Here is a 14,925-nt window from a genome sequence, read left to right on the forward strand (position 1 = left end):
AGCCAGTTGTGAATCCTTGGTCTTTTCTTCACATATAAGATGTTCTCTTTACATAGGATGCATTCGAATTAACCAGAAGATAACTGGGCAAAGAACTAACATGGTTGGGTTGGAAAATTGATAAATTTTACAATTTACTAGTATGCTTCAATTATAGAAAACAAATGAATACTAAAGCCTCCAAATTATGGAGCTGGCCATATTACTTTTATATATAAAAATAATGAATATTGCCTAACAGTAAAATCAATGCAAATGGCTACATTGTAAAAACACATCTGAATGTTCTTATTCTAGCAGAGATAGATATTAGTTAGGAAATGAAGTACTACATGGGATATATAATATTTCCTCAGAATTATTAATGCATGTTTGAAACATTCATCATGCAATGTATTTATTTCTAGATATTGGATCACACAGGACATTAACTCCTAGGAATATAACATTTATTTTTGTTGTATTATGTCTAAGATAGTAGGCCCTAGTGAAAAGAATATTTATTTCCTGATTTAGAGTCTACACAATTTTGGCACACAGTATAAATCTCTGTACCTCAATTTCCACACATGGAAAACTAGGATAATTGTATTTACCATGATGAACTATTTTAACGATTAATTCAGATAAAGTGTATTAAATACCTAAGAGAGCATATGATTCATAGGACTAAAAATGGTACATATCAAAAATAGTTGGGAGAAGAGAAGAAAAAAAAGGAAGTGATGGGGAAAAATTATTTAACCTTCAAAATAATCTGTAAAGATATAAAAAATATGAATTGTTATCATTAATCTCCATTTTACAGATTAATAAACTGAGATTCAGAGAGGTCAAGGGACTTGCTCAGTGTCATGCAACTCCTTGCTCCCTCATGGTATGATAGCATTTTATTTATCTGCCCAGCATAATACTTAAAAATATTATATTGTAATTATAGATTTCTATATCTGACTTCCTTATTAAACTGTGAGACGCTTTAGAGCAAGGATCTTATCCCATTCATTTTTCTATGACTTAGAAAATTTGTGCACAGTGCCAAATAGGCTTTTGCTAAATGTTTCACAAATGAATGAGTGATCTGAGACTAGAACCTATATCTGCTTATTCGAAACTGGATATTCTTTCCATTGTACTATGCTTGCTTATAATTATCTTAGTCCTACAAAAACTTACATATTATACAAAATACAGTCATTTGTGGTCAGTAATCTTTTAATGCCTTTTGGTTTGATAAATTATCAAATAGACCAACCTATTTTATATCTTAGCACATTCTTTTCCTGAAATAGAAGTATATCCCTTTGGCTAATTATATTTTTACATAGAACTATCATAACAAATTACCATGAAATTTGGTTGCTTAAAACAACAGAAATTGATTTTCTCACATTTTGCAGGCTGGAATTCCGAACTCGAGGTGTCTGTACTTAGTGCCATGCTCCTTTTGAAATCAGAGTTCTAGGGAAAAACCTTCCTTACCTCTTCCAGCTTCGGGTGGCACCTGGCAAGCTTTATCACTCCTTAGCTTGTAGCTATATTACTCTAGGCTCTGTCTCTATCATCACATGGTCTTCTTTCTGTATGTGTGTGTCCTCTTCTTATAAGGACACCAGTCATTGGATTTAGGACAGTCCTAAATCCAGGATAATTCAATCTCAATATTTTTAATTAATTACATCTGCAAAGACCCTGTGTTCAAATAAGATAAAATTTTGAATTTTGAGTAGATATGAATTTTTTGGAGGACATGATACTGCACACTACAACTATCATGCTTTATTTAAGTTGATAGTATCAAGACAGGTTTAATGAAACCACATAAACCTAAAAATAATGATTTCAACTGGAAAAAAGTAAGGGCTTTGAGTTTCAGTTTTCTTATATGATTTGAAATAAAGTTGAGAATACTACAGAGAATGCACTGAAAGTGGAAGTTCAGCATGGGAATACTTGAGGAGTTTGAAATAGAGAATATATCAGTAATCAATCAACTAAGAATTCAGGAAAACCATATAATAATTCCAGAAGACAGGGGACAACAATGGGTATCATATAATAACTTAGTCTGTTATAAACTAGGTAATATTAAATTAACAGTAAAGTTTAGGGATAAATTAAAAGAAATGCAACTATATCCTAGGTTCAAATTACTATCAGGAAGTTGTATACTGAACTAGTATTTATAACTAGTACTAAACGACTATATCAGAATTTAACTTTCACTGGACATTCATGTTAATGAAACAGTAAATACTATTTAAAAATACTCTCTGTCTATCCCTGAGTTTTATATAAAGACAAGCATATAAGTTGCTTTAAAATTTTTATTTCCTATCATAGATCTAGTCTATAAAGCTTTCATTTAATAGAAAAAAAAAACCCAGGTATTCATAGATTTAAGCAGTCTGGCAGCTATTACATTTTTTTAAAATGTGTTTTTTTTCTAGTAAATAAGAAAGATCATGTGTATTCTGATGTTTATTCTCATAATCACTTTATTATTTTGATATTCATTTTGCAAACATCTACAAGCTTTAATAGACACAATGCAACATTTTCAGTCAGATTTCCACATTTCTCAAGAATGACATGTTAACATGATCTGTAATTTAAAGTGATATTAGAGACAATTACATACATTCTTAGCAGCAAACAAAGATAACTTTATGTAAAATTCAAACACTTAAAAATGAAACATTATTTTAACTGACACACAATATTTTCAGAAAGTAGATGTGTCTGTCACATTGCTTTTGTTACTGTCATAGTATAAGAATATTTCAGGAAAAGCATGGAGTTATAAATAAGCTAGAAAGATTATGTGAGAACAAATGCTATTGTATTCTAATTCCACCCTGGATTCTGATGAGGAACTGAGAATTTGGTATCATCCGTAGCACTCTGCTTCTGGGTCATTTTATTCTCATTTGGTTTTGTCAGATCCATTCTAAAATCAATCTTAAATAAAGCATTGCTCCACCCCCTCTACCTTAATTTAACTCTCATTCTGATATTTTATATAATCTCTGCATGTTCCAATTCTAAGATTCAGGATCCATAAAAATCATTTTGACTGGATTTAATCTAGTTCTCTCAATTCCTTTATGCTTTATATAGCAAATTCAATGTCATTGTACTATAATATCTTATATCTTCTTCCAACTGTTCTTTCTTTCAGACTTTAACAGTGATATATGGTAGTTTGGATTTTAATAAATAATAATTTGATAACCATTTTTAAAAGTTCCATTCACTTTAGCACAGGGAATTTTCTTTAAAATATTTATTTCAAATTATGAGTAAATTCATATTAGCAAACAGATAACTTCTCAAATCTCTGAAAGGATGAGTCTGAAAGGATCAGTAATTTGCTTACTGGTATATTAGTACCATGGAATAGTGCATTCAGTTTATACAGTAGAATAGTTCATGCTACATAAACTTATTAATCTAATTAAATTAATTTTTGACACCATTATATAGTTTTTCAAAACAAATTTAGACAAAATAGTTAGTCTTTACTTCTAAAGTTAGATAGTTAAAAATAATTCACCTTGTTACTGAGAATGTGAAGAAATTGGAACCATTGTAAACTATTGTTGGGAATGTAAAATGGTACATCTGCGATGGAAAACAGTCAGGCAGTTTCTCAAACAATAAAACATAAAACTACCATATTACCTAGCAATACCACTCCTAGGTATATACCTAATAAAAGTGAAAACATGTTTATGCAAAAACTTGTATATGAATTTTTACAATAGCATTATTCATAACAACCAAAAGGTATAAACAATCCAAATGCCCAAGTGATGAATGTTTAAAGAAATGTGGTATATCCATAAAATGAAATGTTACTGGACTGTAAAAAAAGGAATGGCTTACTAAAACATAGTACAACACAGGTGAGCCTTGAAATTATGAGTGAAAGAATCCAGCCACAAAAGACCACATATTATATAATTTCATTCATATGTCCATACCAGAGAAATTCAAAAAGACAGAAAGTAGCTTAGTGGTTGTTTAAAGGTTTGGGGAAATGTGACGATAGAGAGGTGATAGCTAAAGGGGTATGAGGTTTCTTTTTATGATAATAAAATATTTTAAAATTGACTATAGTGATGATTTACAGATATCAGCGAATATAATAAAAATGTTGAATTTACACTTTAAATGAATAAATTGTATGGTATGTGAATTATACATCAATAACAGTGTTAGAATAATTACCTGTAAACATAGCTAATGTGTATATATATATATAAATTATTACTAAAATGACAGCTACTATTTGAAGCACTTAATTTACTCATCTAATCTTTTTAAAAATATTCTGAAGCAGAAACTTTTATTTCTCTATTCTACAGATAGTGAAACAAGACAAAAGGACAAGAATAAACATGCCTGGGGTCATATAAGTAATACATGTTAGAGACAGGAGTTGAATCCAGGCAATATGGCTCTAGAATTTATGCTTTTGACTAGAAATCATAATTAATTATTAGACTTTGGCTTTAATTACCTGTAATCACATAATTAAAGAACAGAGAGTTGTCTTGTTATTTGATGCCACCTATACATATTTATTTCAGGTGTACTTTGTACCACACACTTTTTAAGGCATTGAGGACGTAGCAGTTTTTCAAAATTCAAAATGACAGAATGCCTGCTGCCATGGAGCTTACATTCTAGAACATGAACTTTAGAATCCAGAAAAATTGGATTTAAACCTCAGCTCTATACCTTTCAAGTAGGGTGACTAAGTCAGTATCTTTACCTCTTTGATCTACATTTTCCTCTTTGTAAAATTTTCCAGCATCAAAGTGTCACTATAAGAATTAAATTGAGATGATATTTGTAATGTATTTATGAAAATGCTTCATTCTCACTAAATGAAAGATGATGATAGCAGTGCCAGTGATAGTAGTAGTAACAGTATTCTTAACATTGTCACAATCATTATCACCACTAAATGCAGGTAATACCCTGGATTTAGTGTAGGAGGTAGAAACAGCCTTCTAGAATTTGCTTGAATATGATCATATAGCTACTCATGTACCTGAGATTGAAACCTGAATCTTCCGTTTTCAAATTTCATATTCTCTTCACTATGGTATCAACACTAAACGATTTTTATACCAGTTTAAAATTTAGAAAAACCACAATAAAGCAATAAAAATATATAGATACATTCTCGTGAATGTGTACTTTTGAAATAGGGATTTACATTTTAGAAAGAGAATAGGTAGTAAACACGTTAGTAGAAGAACTTTTAAGCTTATTATTATTATTAGATTTAATGGTGTCTTTCCTTTAAAGCCAACAGCATTCTAAGTTGATAACTGAATAGAATTCTAAAATACAATGTCACATGTGTCAGTTGTTGACCTTAGACAAAAAGTCAGCTAGATTTTCCTCCAACAAAAAGATTTCATTTAGGAAAATGAGAGAGTCGCAATCAGGAACATGTAGGCATGGCCATGTGTAAGTTAGCTAGAACACAGAAGAGGGAATTCTTTTACAGAGGGAAGAGGAAGTTAGGAGGGCTGTTATAAACAGAGTTCTTCCTGTAAGATTTCGATATCAAGGTAGGCATTAGAACTCCCCCAACAGACCCTCTTGATTTCAATCTTGATTGAGGTCTATTAATTTTTTACAGTCTACTGAAAAATAAATTGGGCCATAGTAGTTATATGGAGATTTAAGCCAAATAAAAATTAATTACATTTAAAGTTTTGATGTATTTTAAGTGAAGGTTCAGGAGAGGGGGTTATTGCTCATGGTATAGTATTAAAATTTGACTGTACAGGCTTCTACTTTGTTATGTTATAAAACACACGCACAGTGATAAAAAATAATTTTCAATTTCATCTATTAGACAAATATTTATTCAGGATCTACTATGTATTCATAGTGGTAAATATTTTCATTTCAACCATGCCATTCAGAAAGGATACCAACATAACACTGCTAGTGTCATCCTGTTTTTTAATGTGTGTGTGTGTGTGTGTGTGTGTGAGAGAGAGAGAGAGTTTATCTTCTTTTTTTTGTTGTTTTCTTAAGTTTATTGGGCTAACTTTGGTTAATACAATTATATAATTTTTGGGTATACATTATTATTTAACATCTGTATATTCTATTGTGTGATTACCACCCAAAGTCCAGTTTCCTTCAGCTACCACGTATTTGATCCCCTTTACCCACTTCACCTTCCTCCTACTCCCCTATATTTGACCCCCTTAACCTGGTCTACCTCTCCCTTCCTCTCCCACCCCCTACCCTCTGGTAACCACTCATCCATTGTCCATGTCCCTGACTCTCTGTTTGTCCTGCTCATTTGTTGCTTTTAGGTTTATATCCCACATAAGTGATTTCATATAATGTTTAACTTTTTCAGTCTGGCTTATTTTACTTAGCATGATTATCCTGAGTTCCATCTATGTCATCTCAAATGGCAGTATTTCATCTCTTATGGCTGAGTAATATTCCATTGTATATATGTACCACCACTTCTTTTGTCAATCATCTATTGTAGGACATTTCGGTTGGTTCCATGTCCTGGCCACTGTGAATAATGCTGCTATAAACATCGGTGTGCAAATATATTTTTGGATATGAGTTTACAAGTCATGGGATTGCTGGATCATATGGTAGATCAATCTTTAGTTTTTTGAGGAACCTCCATACTGTTTTCCATAGCGGCTGTAACAATTTGCAGTCCCACCAGCAGTGTATGAAGATCCCTTTTTCTCTGCATCCTCTCCAGCATTCGTTATTATTTGTCCTGTTGATTATAGCCATTCTAACAGACGTGAGATGGTATCTCATTGTGGTTTTGATTTGCGTTTCCCTAAGCTAGCAATGTTGAGCATCTTTTCATATGTTTGTAGGCCATTTGTATGTCCTGTGGAGAGAAGTGTCTGTTCAGGTTCTCTGCCCATTTATTTATTGGATCGTTTTTTTTTTGTTGTTGTTGTTGTTCTTGAGTTGTATGAGTTCTTTGTCTATTTTGGATATTAGGCCCTTGTCAGAGGTGTTGCTTGCAAATCTATTTTCCCATTGAAATGGGTGCCTCTTTAACTCGTTGATGGTTACTTTTGCTGAGCAGAAGCTTTTTAGTTTGATATAGTCCTATTCATTTATTTTTGCTCTTACTTCCCTTGCCTTTGAGGTCAAATTCATAAAATCCTCTTTAAGTCTAATATCCTTGAGTTTCATTCCTATGTTTTCTTCAATGCATTTTATATTTTCAGGTCTTATATTCAGGTCCTTAATCCATTTTGAGTTAATTTTGGTGTGTGGTGATAGACAATAATCGTTTCAGTCTTTTGCAGGTGGCCTTACAGTTTTTGCAGCATCATTTATTGAAGAGACTTTCCTTTCTGCACTGTATGTTTTTAGCTTTTTTGTCGAAAATTATTTGCCCGTATAAATATGGGTTTACTTCTAGACTCTCAATTCTGTTCCACTGGTCCATGTGACTGTTTTTCTGCCAATACCATGTTGTTTTGATTACTGTCACTTCGTAGTGTAATTTGACGTTGGACAGAGTGATGCCTCTAGCCTCATTCTTTTGTCTCAGGGTGGCTTTGGGAATTCGGGGTCTTTTGTGCTTCCATACAAAACTGATGATTTTTTTTGTTCTATTTCTTTAAAAAATGCATATGGGCTATTGATGAAGATCACATTAAATCTGTATAATGCTTTAGGTAATGAGGTCATTTTAACTATGTTGATTCTTCCAATCCAAGAACACAGAATATATTTCTGTTTTTTGAATCTGCTTTGATTTCTTTTAATATTCTTGTAGTTTTCATTATATAGGTCCTTCACATGTTTCATTAAACTTATTCCTATGTATTTTATTTTTTTTGTTGCAATCATAAAAGACATTATTTTTTCCAGTTCTTTTTCTGACACTTCTTTGTAAGAGTATAGGAATGCAACAGATTTTTGAACGTTGATTCTGTATCCAGAAAATTTACTTTATTTGCTTATTGTTTCTAGTAGTGTTCTTGTGGAGTCTTTAGGGTTTTCTATATGGAGAATCATGTCATCTGCAAATAGTGACAGTTTGACTTTGTTTTTCCATTTGGATACCTGTTATATCTTTCTCTTGTCTGATTGCACTCTCTAGGACTTCCAATGTTATACTGAATAACAGTGGCAATAATGGAGAGCCTTGTCTTATTCCTGTCCTTAGAGGGAAGGTTTTTAGTTTTTCACCATTAAGTATAATGTTGGCTGAGGATTGTTATAGATGGCCTGTATTGTGTTAGGGTACTTTCCTTTTATACCGATTTTGTGAAGTGTTTTAATCATAAATGGATATTGTATCTTGTCGAATCCTTTTTCTGAATCTGTTTACATGATCATATGATTTATTAAAACAAATTACTTTCAATTTGTTAATGTGGTATATCACATGAATCGATTTGCATATGTTGAACCTTCTCTGTGCCTCTGGGATGAAACCCACTTGATCGTGGTGTATAATCTTTTTAATATGTTGCTATATTTAGTTTGCTAGTATCTTATTTAGGATTTTTGCATCTGTATTCATGAGCGATATTGGTCTGTAGTGTTCTTTTTTGTGTGTGTTATCTTTACCAGGTTTTGCTATCAGGGTAATATTGGCCTCATAAAATGAGTTGGGAAGCATTGCCTCCTTTTGGATTTTTTGGAAACCTTTGAGGAGAATAGGTATTAAATCTTGTTTGAATGCTTGGTAGAATTCACTGGTGAAGCCATCTGGTCCCGGACTTTTACTTTTTGGTAGCTTTTTGATAAATGTTTCAATTTCCATACTACTGATCAGTCCATTTAGATTTTCCAGTTCTTGCTTCAATCTAAGAAGGTTGTATCTTTCTAAGTACTTGACCATTTCTTCTATGTCATTAAATTTGGTGTTATATACTCTTTCAAAGTATTCTTGTACGATCCTTTGTATTTCTGCGACTTTCGTCATAATTTCTGCTCTTTCATCCCTGATTTTGTTCATTTGTGTCTTTTCTCTTTTTTCTTTAGTGAGTCTAGCCAGGGGTTTGTCAATTTTAATAACCTTCTCAAAGAACTAGCTCTTTGTTGCATTTATTTTTTTCTATTTTTCTTTCAATTTCATTTAATTTTACTCTAATTTCAATTACTTCTTTCCATCTGCTGACTTTACGCTTCATTTGTTCTTACTTTTCTCATTTTAAAGATGAAACATTAGGTTCTTTTTTGGGCTCATTCTTGTGTTTTGAGATAGGACTTTAATGGTATAAACTTTCCTCTTATGACTACTTTTGCTGTGACTCAAAATATTTGATATATTGTACTACCATTATCATTTGTTTCTATGTATCTTTTGATCTCTCTTTTTATTTCTTCTCTGACCCAGTCATTCTTTAGTAGCGTGCTGTTGAATCTCCATGTATTTCTGGTTCTTCCCGCTTTCTTTTTACAGTTCATGTCCAGCTTCAAAGCATTATGATCAGAGAATATTGTTGGTGTGATTTCGACACTCTTGTATTTGTTGAGGCTATCTCTGTTTCCCAGTATGTGGTCAATCCTTGAGAATGTTTCATGTGTGCTAAAGAAGAATGCATAAGCAGCTGTTTTGGAGTGAAAGGCTGTGTAAATGTCAATTATGTCCAGTTGGTCAAATGTGTCATTTAAGGATGTTATTTCCTTTGATTTTTTTATTTGGATGTTCTGTCCATATCTAACAGTGGGGTATTTATGTTCCCTACTACGATGGTGTTTTGGTCTGTTTCTCCCTTTAGCTCTCTTAGTAATTGCTTTATATATTTTGGGGCTCCCTGATTGGAAATATAGCTATTAATAAGTGTTATGTATTTTTGGTGTATGATTCCCTTTATTATTATGAAGTGTCCCTCAGTATCTTTACATTTTTTTTATTTTGAAATCTATTCCATCTGATATCAGTACTGCTAATCTTGTTTCTCTCTGAATACTATTTGCTTGAAATATCATTTTCCACTTTTTCACATTGAGTCCATTTTTGTCTTTGAAGCTGAAATGTGTTTCCTAGAGGCAGCATATGTTTTTTGTTTTTTTGTTTTTTGGTCCCTTCTGCAACTTTGTGCCTTTTTTTTTGTGAGTTCAGTCATTTACATTTAGGGTGATTTTTGAAATATGAGTTTTTCTCAATGATGACTGATAAACATCTAACTAAAATCTACCTTGTCCTTGAACGTAAATTCTAATGGTGCAAACATAAAAAAACATCCATTGTGGTTTTGCAAAGTAAAGAATGGTATTTATTTAATGTTATAATCTTAGATATGAATAAAGTTTTGTCACTTTTTTGTCCATGAGATTATTTTTTTTTTGAAAATTTGACATTATAAATCTGTTATTTGAAAATTATCATTCATAATAAAAAATGTAAATCTTGATAGTTGAGAGACATTAGAATCCAAGGACACTTTCTTGAAAGAGATTACTCAAGACATTATTCTCAGGCTATGCCTTCACAGATAAATAATTTCTAATACTGTGTCATTGATGACTGAATTTGAATACACATAAAGACAATATGAATAACTTTGGCTAAAAATAAATACCCAAAATGGAAGGAGAAAAGGCACAGTTTAAGTTCATTGGATGATAGAAATGTGCCCATGTCTAGATACTTGCTTCGATGCCCATTTCGGAAACTCAGGTTATATTAAAATGACAGGAAAAATATAATCCGTTGGTTTGGGACAAAGCTTTTAGATATAAAATACAGAGACTTCATCTTCTTACTATATTAATTATATGTCTCTGCATTTACCCTTATTTCAAAATCAACCCTACCTCCGTTATCAGCAATTCTTTTTATCTAAGAGGGCTCTCAAGGAAACTTTCATATAAATGTAGAGATGACAGGAAGCTGAGAAAAAATTTAGGGAAAAAGGACTTTTGGGAGCATGATTAGCTAAAAATGTAAACATTTGACCCATTTTTCATATGGTTTTATTCATCCTCTACTCAGGAGAATGGATCCAAAGGACAAATGGCCTAAACATTTCTGGAGTCTTGAAAATTAACTTAACATATGTCTCAGTGTTGGGTTGGGGGAAAAGTCTGTAAATAAAAATGAAGAAAATGATTTTACCAGTATTACTTTGAAAAGATTTAGCTGGACACAATTGAATTATGATTCTCTTAGGAACTACGAAAATAAACATTTAGGAATAGTATCCAATGCTGTGTAGATATTTCTTATGTTTATTCCTAATTAATGAATTTTCAACTATCCTAGTTTTCCTTTGAAAAATGTGCTCATGCTTGAGATAAAAGCCCATTTATTTTTTAAAAAATAAGTGATATAATGAGAAAATATCTAATTGGAAAGATGAATGTTTTGGCCAATGTCTATGTGGACGGAGCATATAATTTAACATTTTGTTGCTGATCAAAGTTTTTTATATAGCTCTTCATATTATTGCATGAGATTTACAATGTTTGTTATATCCCTTTACTGAAGCCACTGAAGAGTGCAGCAGATGAAAGCCGTTTCAGTAAAAGAAGAAAATTGTGTACTATTGCACTGGGTATATTGACATGCTTTGTACTTATAAAAAATGTACTTGCAGCAACAAATTAGAGCTGATTTTTATTTTTGTTTTTGTTCTATTTTCTTTTGCTTCCTTTGCCTCCATTTTATCCTAAATCAGTGGAAATCTGAGGGAAAAAAGGCAGGAAAGGTAAGATTGTAAATTTCAATGAAATTTAATATTGAAATATGTTGTTCTATTTTTTTGTTAATTTTCTGAAGCTATAGTAACTACTCCGTGAAGTTGAAATAGTACGTATTTAAGATGACATATGTTGTGGTTCTCCCTTTAAAAAGCTGCAAGCTGAGCTGTCTCCACATTTTATATCACTTACACAATCCTGGAAACAATATTCAAGTCTTATTTTATTTTATTTTTCACCAACATGTTCTTTTCCCGCTGTGCCAAAACAACATACTGCTAACAGCATCACTTTGTGAATGTTCTGGCAATCCAGTTATTTTATGATAAATTTTAGCAATAAATGCACCATTTTAGTATAAATTCACTATTTAGCTGTGACAACAAAAGTTAGTGAATACAAAGCATGATGATATCTGATAGGGTCACAGGGAAAACTACTGTAACTAAACTAAATGTGTTTAATAAGCAAATTGATGTTCTCTGAGAAACTGGGTTTTGAAATATCATCTTTCAATGTGAAAATTTCAAGTCTGCTCACATATATGTGAACCGTCTGAGTTTCTAGCAAAATTTGGTTTTCTACTATTAAAAATATACTATTTTAAATATATTGTTAAATTTAATTACCTCACTAATAAACCTGCAGCACCACTAAAAATAAGGGTTTTCTACTGTTCACTGGCATTTCTTTCCTAGAATTTATGCTTTAGTTTCCTCACCATGTATTGGGGTTGAAAAAAAATGAGTTTTCTTTAAGATTCTGATCAAAGATGTTTTGGTAATTAAATTCAATAAGCCTTAAATTCTGTCCATGTCAGAAAACAAGATGTTAGTATAACTGTATGCTTGGTTAAATGTGAGTATAATCTTTAGGATAAATTATCCTAGTTTGAAAGATCAAATTTTATGTTTGAAAAAGACCTTGTCAAAGGATGGTTTATGCTATGACAGAAGTAATCCATTAACCCTACATGTCTTTATCAAGTGTGAGAATTACTTACAAATAGAGTATGACCAGAATGTCAAAATGAATTTTCATTAATATTTGAAAGATAACTAAAATAACAGCATTGGAGGGTTTTCAATCAATATACCTTTGTGAGAACTTTTAAATGCCTGTCTGAACTATGTTATCACTGTGCTCTTGGAATGATGACTTTTGAGAGTCAGCTTTTCCCAGAAGGCAAAAGATCATAGAAGAGCCCTCCAATTAAAAGGAGGAAAGCAAGGGTAGTAAAATGTCAGTAGCTGTATAAAGTCAAAGAGGGAGAGAGCGAAAGAGCTAGAGAGCGAGAGCAAGAGAGCAAGAGAGAGAAGCTCTACAGATTTTGTTCAGTTTTTTTTTTTAAAGTTGGCATTTTGAAGAACAGAAATATTGACAAATTTTATATAGTGTGGTTATTCTATAAGTAGGAAAATGTCTTTATTTCAAAAAATAGGGACTGTGTACAGAACTCTAGGATGAACTCATTTTCTTATTCAGAAGACACTTAGGTCATGAAATTTTAACATAAAACACATCAATAGTATTTATTAAACCAGTAATATCAACATGGATGGACCTTAAAATAATCATACTAAGCAAAATAGGCCACATAGAAAAAGTTGAAAAATCACATGATATCACTTATATGTAGGATATAAACCTGAAAGCAACAAATGAACAAGACAAACAGAGAGTCATGGACATGGACTATAGACTAGTGGTTACCAGAGGGTAGGGAGTAGGGGAAGAGCGAGGAGGTAGAAGGGGAAAAATATTTAAATAATTTCTTCAATTAAAATAAGTATCTAGTTAATTAAAAACAATAATATCACAATATAAGCAGCAATAGAAAATGCAATTCTTAGTAAAGTATAGCTATTTTTCAAATAAAAGCAAACCTGGACTTAGAAAGAGATACTGTTCAGAATAGGGAGAAGGCTCTGATTTCAGAAATTTTCAAGGGTCTTAAAACCTAACAGAAAAAGGAATTTATTTTTTAGAATTGGGAGGGGCAGGTAGAGATAAGCAGAATCTTATAAGAAGAAACTAGACAAGCAAGATAAATGATCATTGACCTCTACTAGGAAAAGTATATTGTTGTGGTCAGCCGATTTCCAGGAGACCCTGATAGAGGGGACACAATTCATTTTTTTTAGTGCTTGCTCATTTCTTGGGGCAAGCAGAGCTCAGGGGCCTGTAGGAAAGAGAGATACCTGATTTGTTTGGTCAAGGAAAGGCAGATGGTAAGAACGGTACAATTGTGAACACTTTTTCATTTTCCTCACTACTTTTCTGTATCAAAGTAAGCACAATAAAACTAACTTAATAATATTGTGCTGACTCTGTTCCAAGCACTGTGTCTGTATATGTACATATATTTCTGTATCTGGATATATGTATGTATACAATACATGTATGTATATGTATATTTGTGTACACACACACACACACATATTTGTCCTAACAATAACTCCAAAAGCTCTTTTAAAGATCAGGAAACCATGATATACAAAGCTTAAGTACTTGCCTAAGGTTACAGTGCTCACACATAGAAGAGTCATAGTTTGAACCACGGTTTGAACCCATGGTTTGAAACTGTCTTGAGTATGTCTTTAAAAAAAAAAAAAGAGAGAGAGAGAGAAACTTGAAATCATAAAACAAATACTTTGTTTAGCTCAAGATAATTGTTTTACTGCATTTTAGTAGTAACATTGAATATATTTAATGTTATAAGATGTTTATGGAAGAGTAAGTTTTAAAAATTTTTTTCCTGTCAACTATGATATGCTACAAACCCACCATCAAGTGGTTTTCACTAGTCCATACACATTCTATGCCTAGCCTGATATAGTATGGTTAACATATACCATAAAGATTAGGTCTGTCCTCTGATGTCTTTCATTTTGGTTTATTGCATTTCCATGTACCTTTGAAGGGTATTTTGGATAACAAAATCAAGAAGCTATAAACCTTAAATATGTTAACTGTCTGAATGCTCATTAACATTTGATTTATTGCAAATGTTTCCATAAAAAGTTGAATTGATCTCTTGAACTTCTGAACTTCACCTATTTATGTATTTTTTTTTCAATGTCTGATTCAATTGCTTTCTTTTTTGTGTGTCTTTATTGAAATATAAAAGGCAATTAATTAGTTGCTTGTATTTACATTGTACAATTAAATGTTTTTTTCAATTACAGTTGGTATACAATAATATACCAGTTTCAGTTGTATGACATAGTG

The 14,925-nt window shown here is 31.8% G+C and overlaps 1 protein-coding gene across 7 annotated transcripts in view; it reads left to right on the top strand.

The window, feature by feature from the left end:
- The window catches only part of PCDH11X (protocadherin 11 X-linked), an 802,247-nt gene that overhangs the window by 416,311 nt on the left and 371,011 nt on the right, over positions 1-14,925 (top strand). For 4 of the 7 annotated variants that reach the window (XM_016146853.2, XM_036226751.1, XM_036226754.1 and 1 more), the window contains one exon: positions 11,673-11,702. The exons of the other annotated variants lie outside the window; for them this stretch is intronic. In XM_016146853.2, coding sequence (XP_016002339.2) covers positions 11,673-11,702 — 30 coding nt within the window. The remainder of the gene's footprint in view (positions 1-11,672; positions 11,703-14,925) is intronic. 7 annotated transcript variants of the gene reach the window in all.

This window comes from Rousettus aegyptiacus, unplaced genomic scaffold (assembly GCF_014176215.1).
Source record: "Rousettus aegyptiacus isolate mRouAeg1 unplaced genomic scaffold, mRouAeg1.p scaffold_m13_p_9, whole genome shotgun sequence".
NCBI lineage: Eukaryota > Metazoa > Chordata > Mammalia > Chiroptera > Pteropodidae > Rousettus > Rousettus aegyptiacus.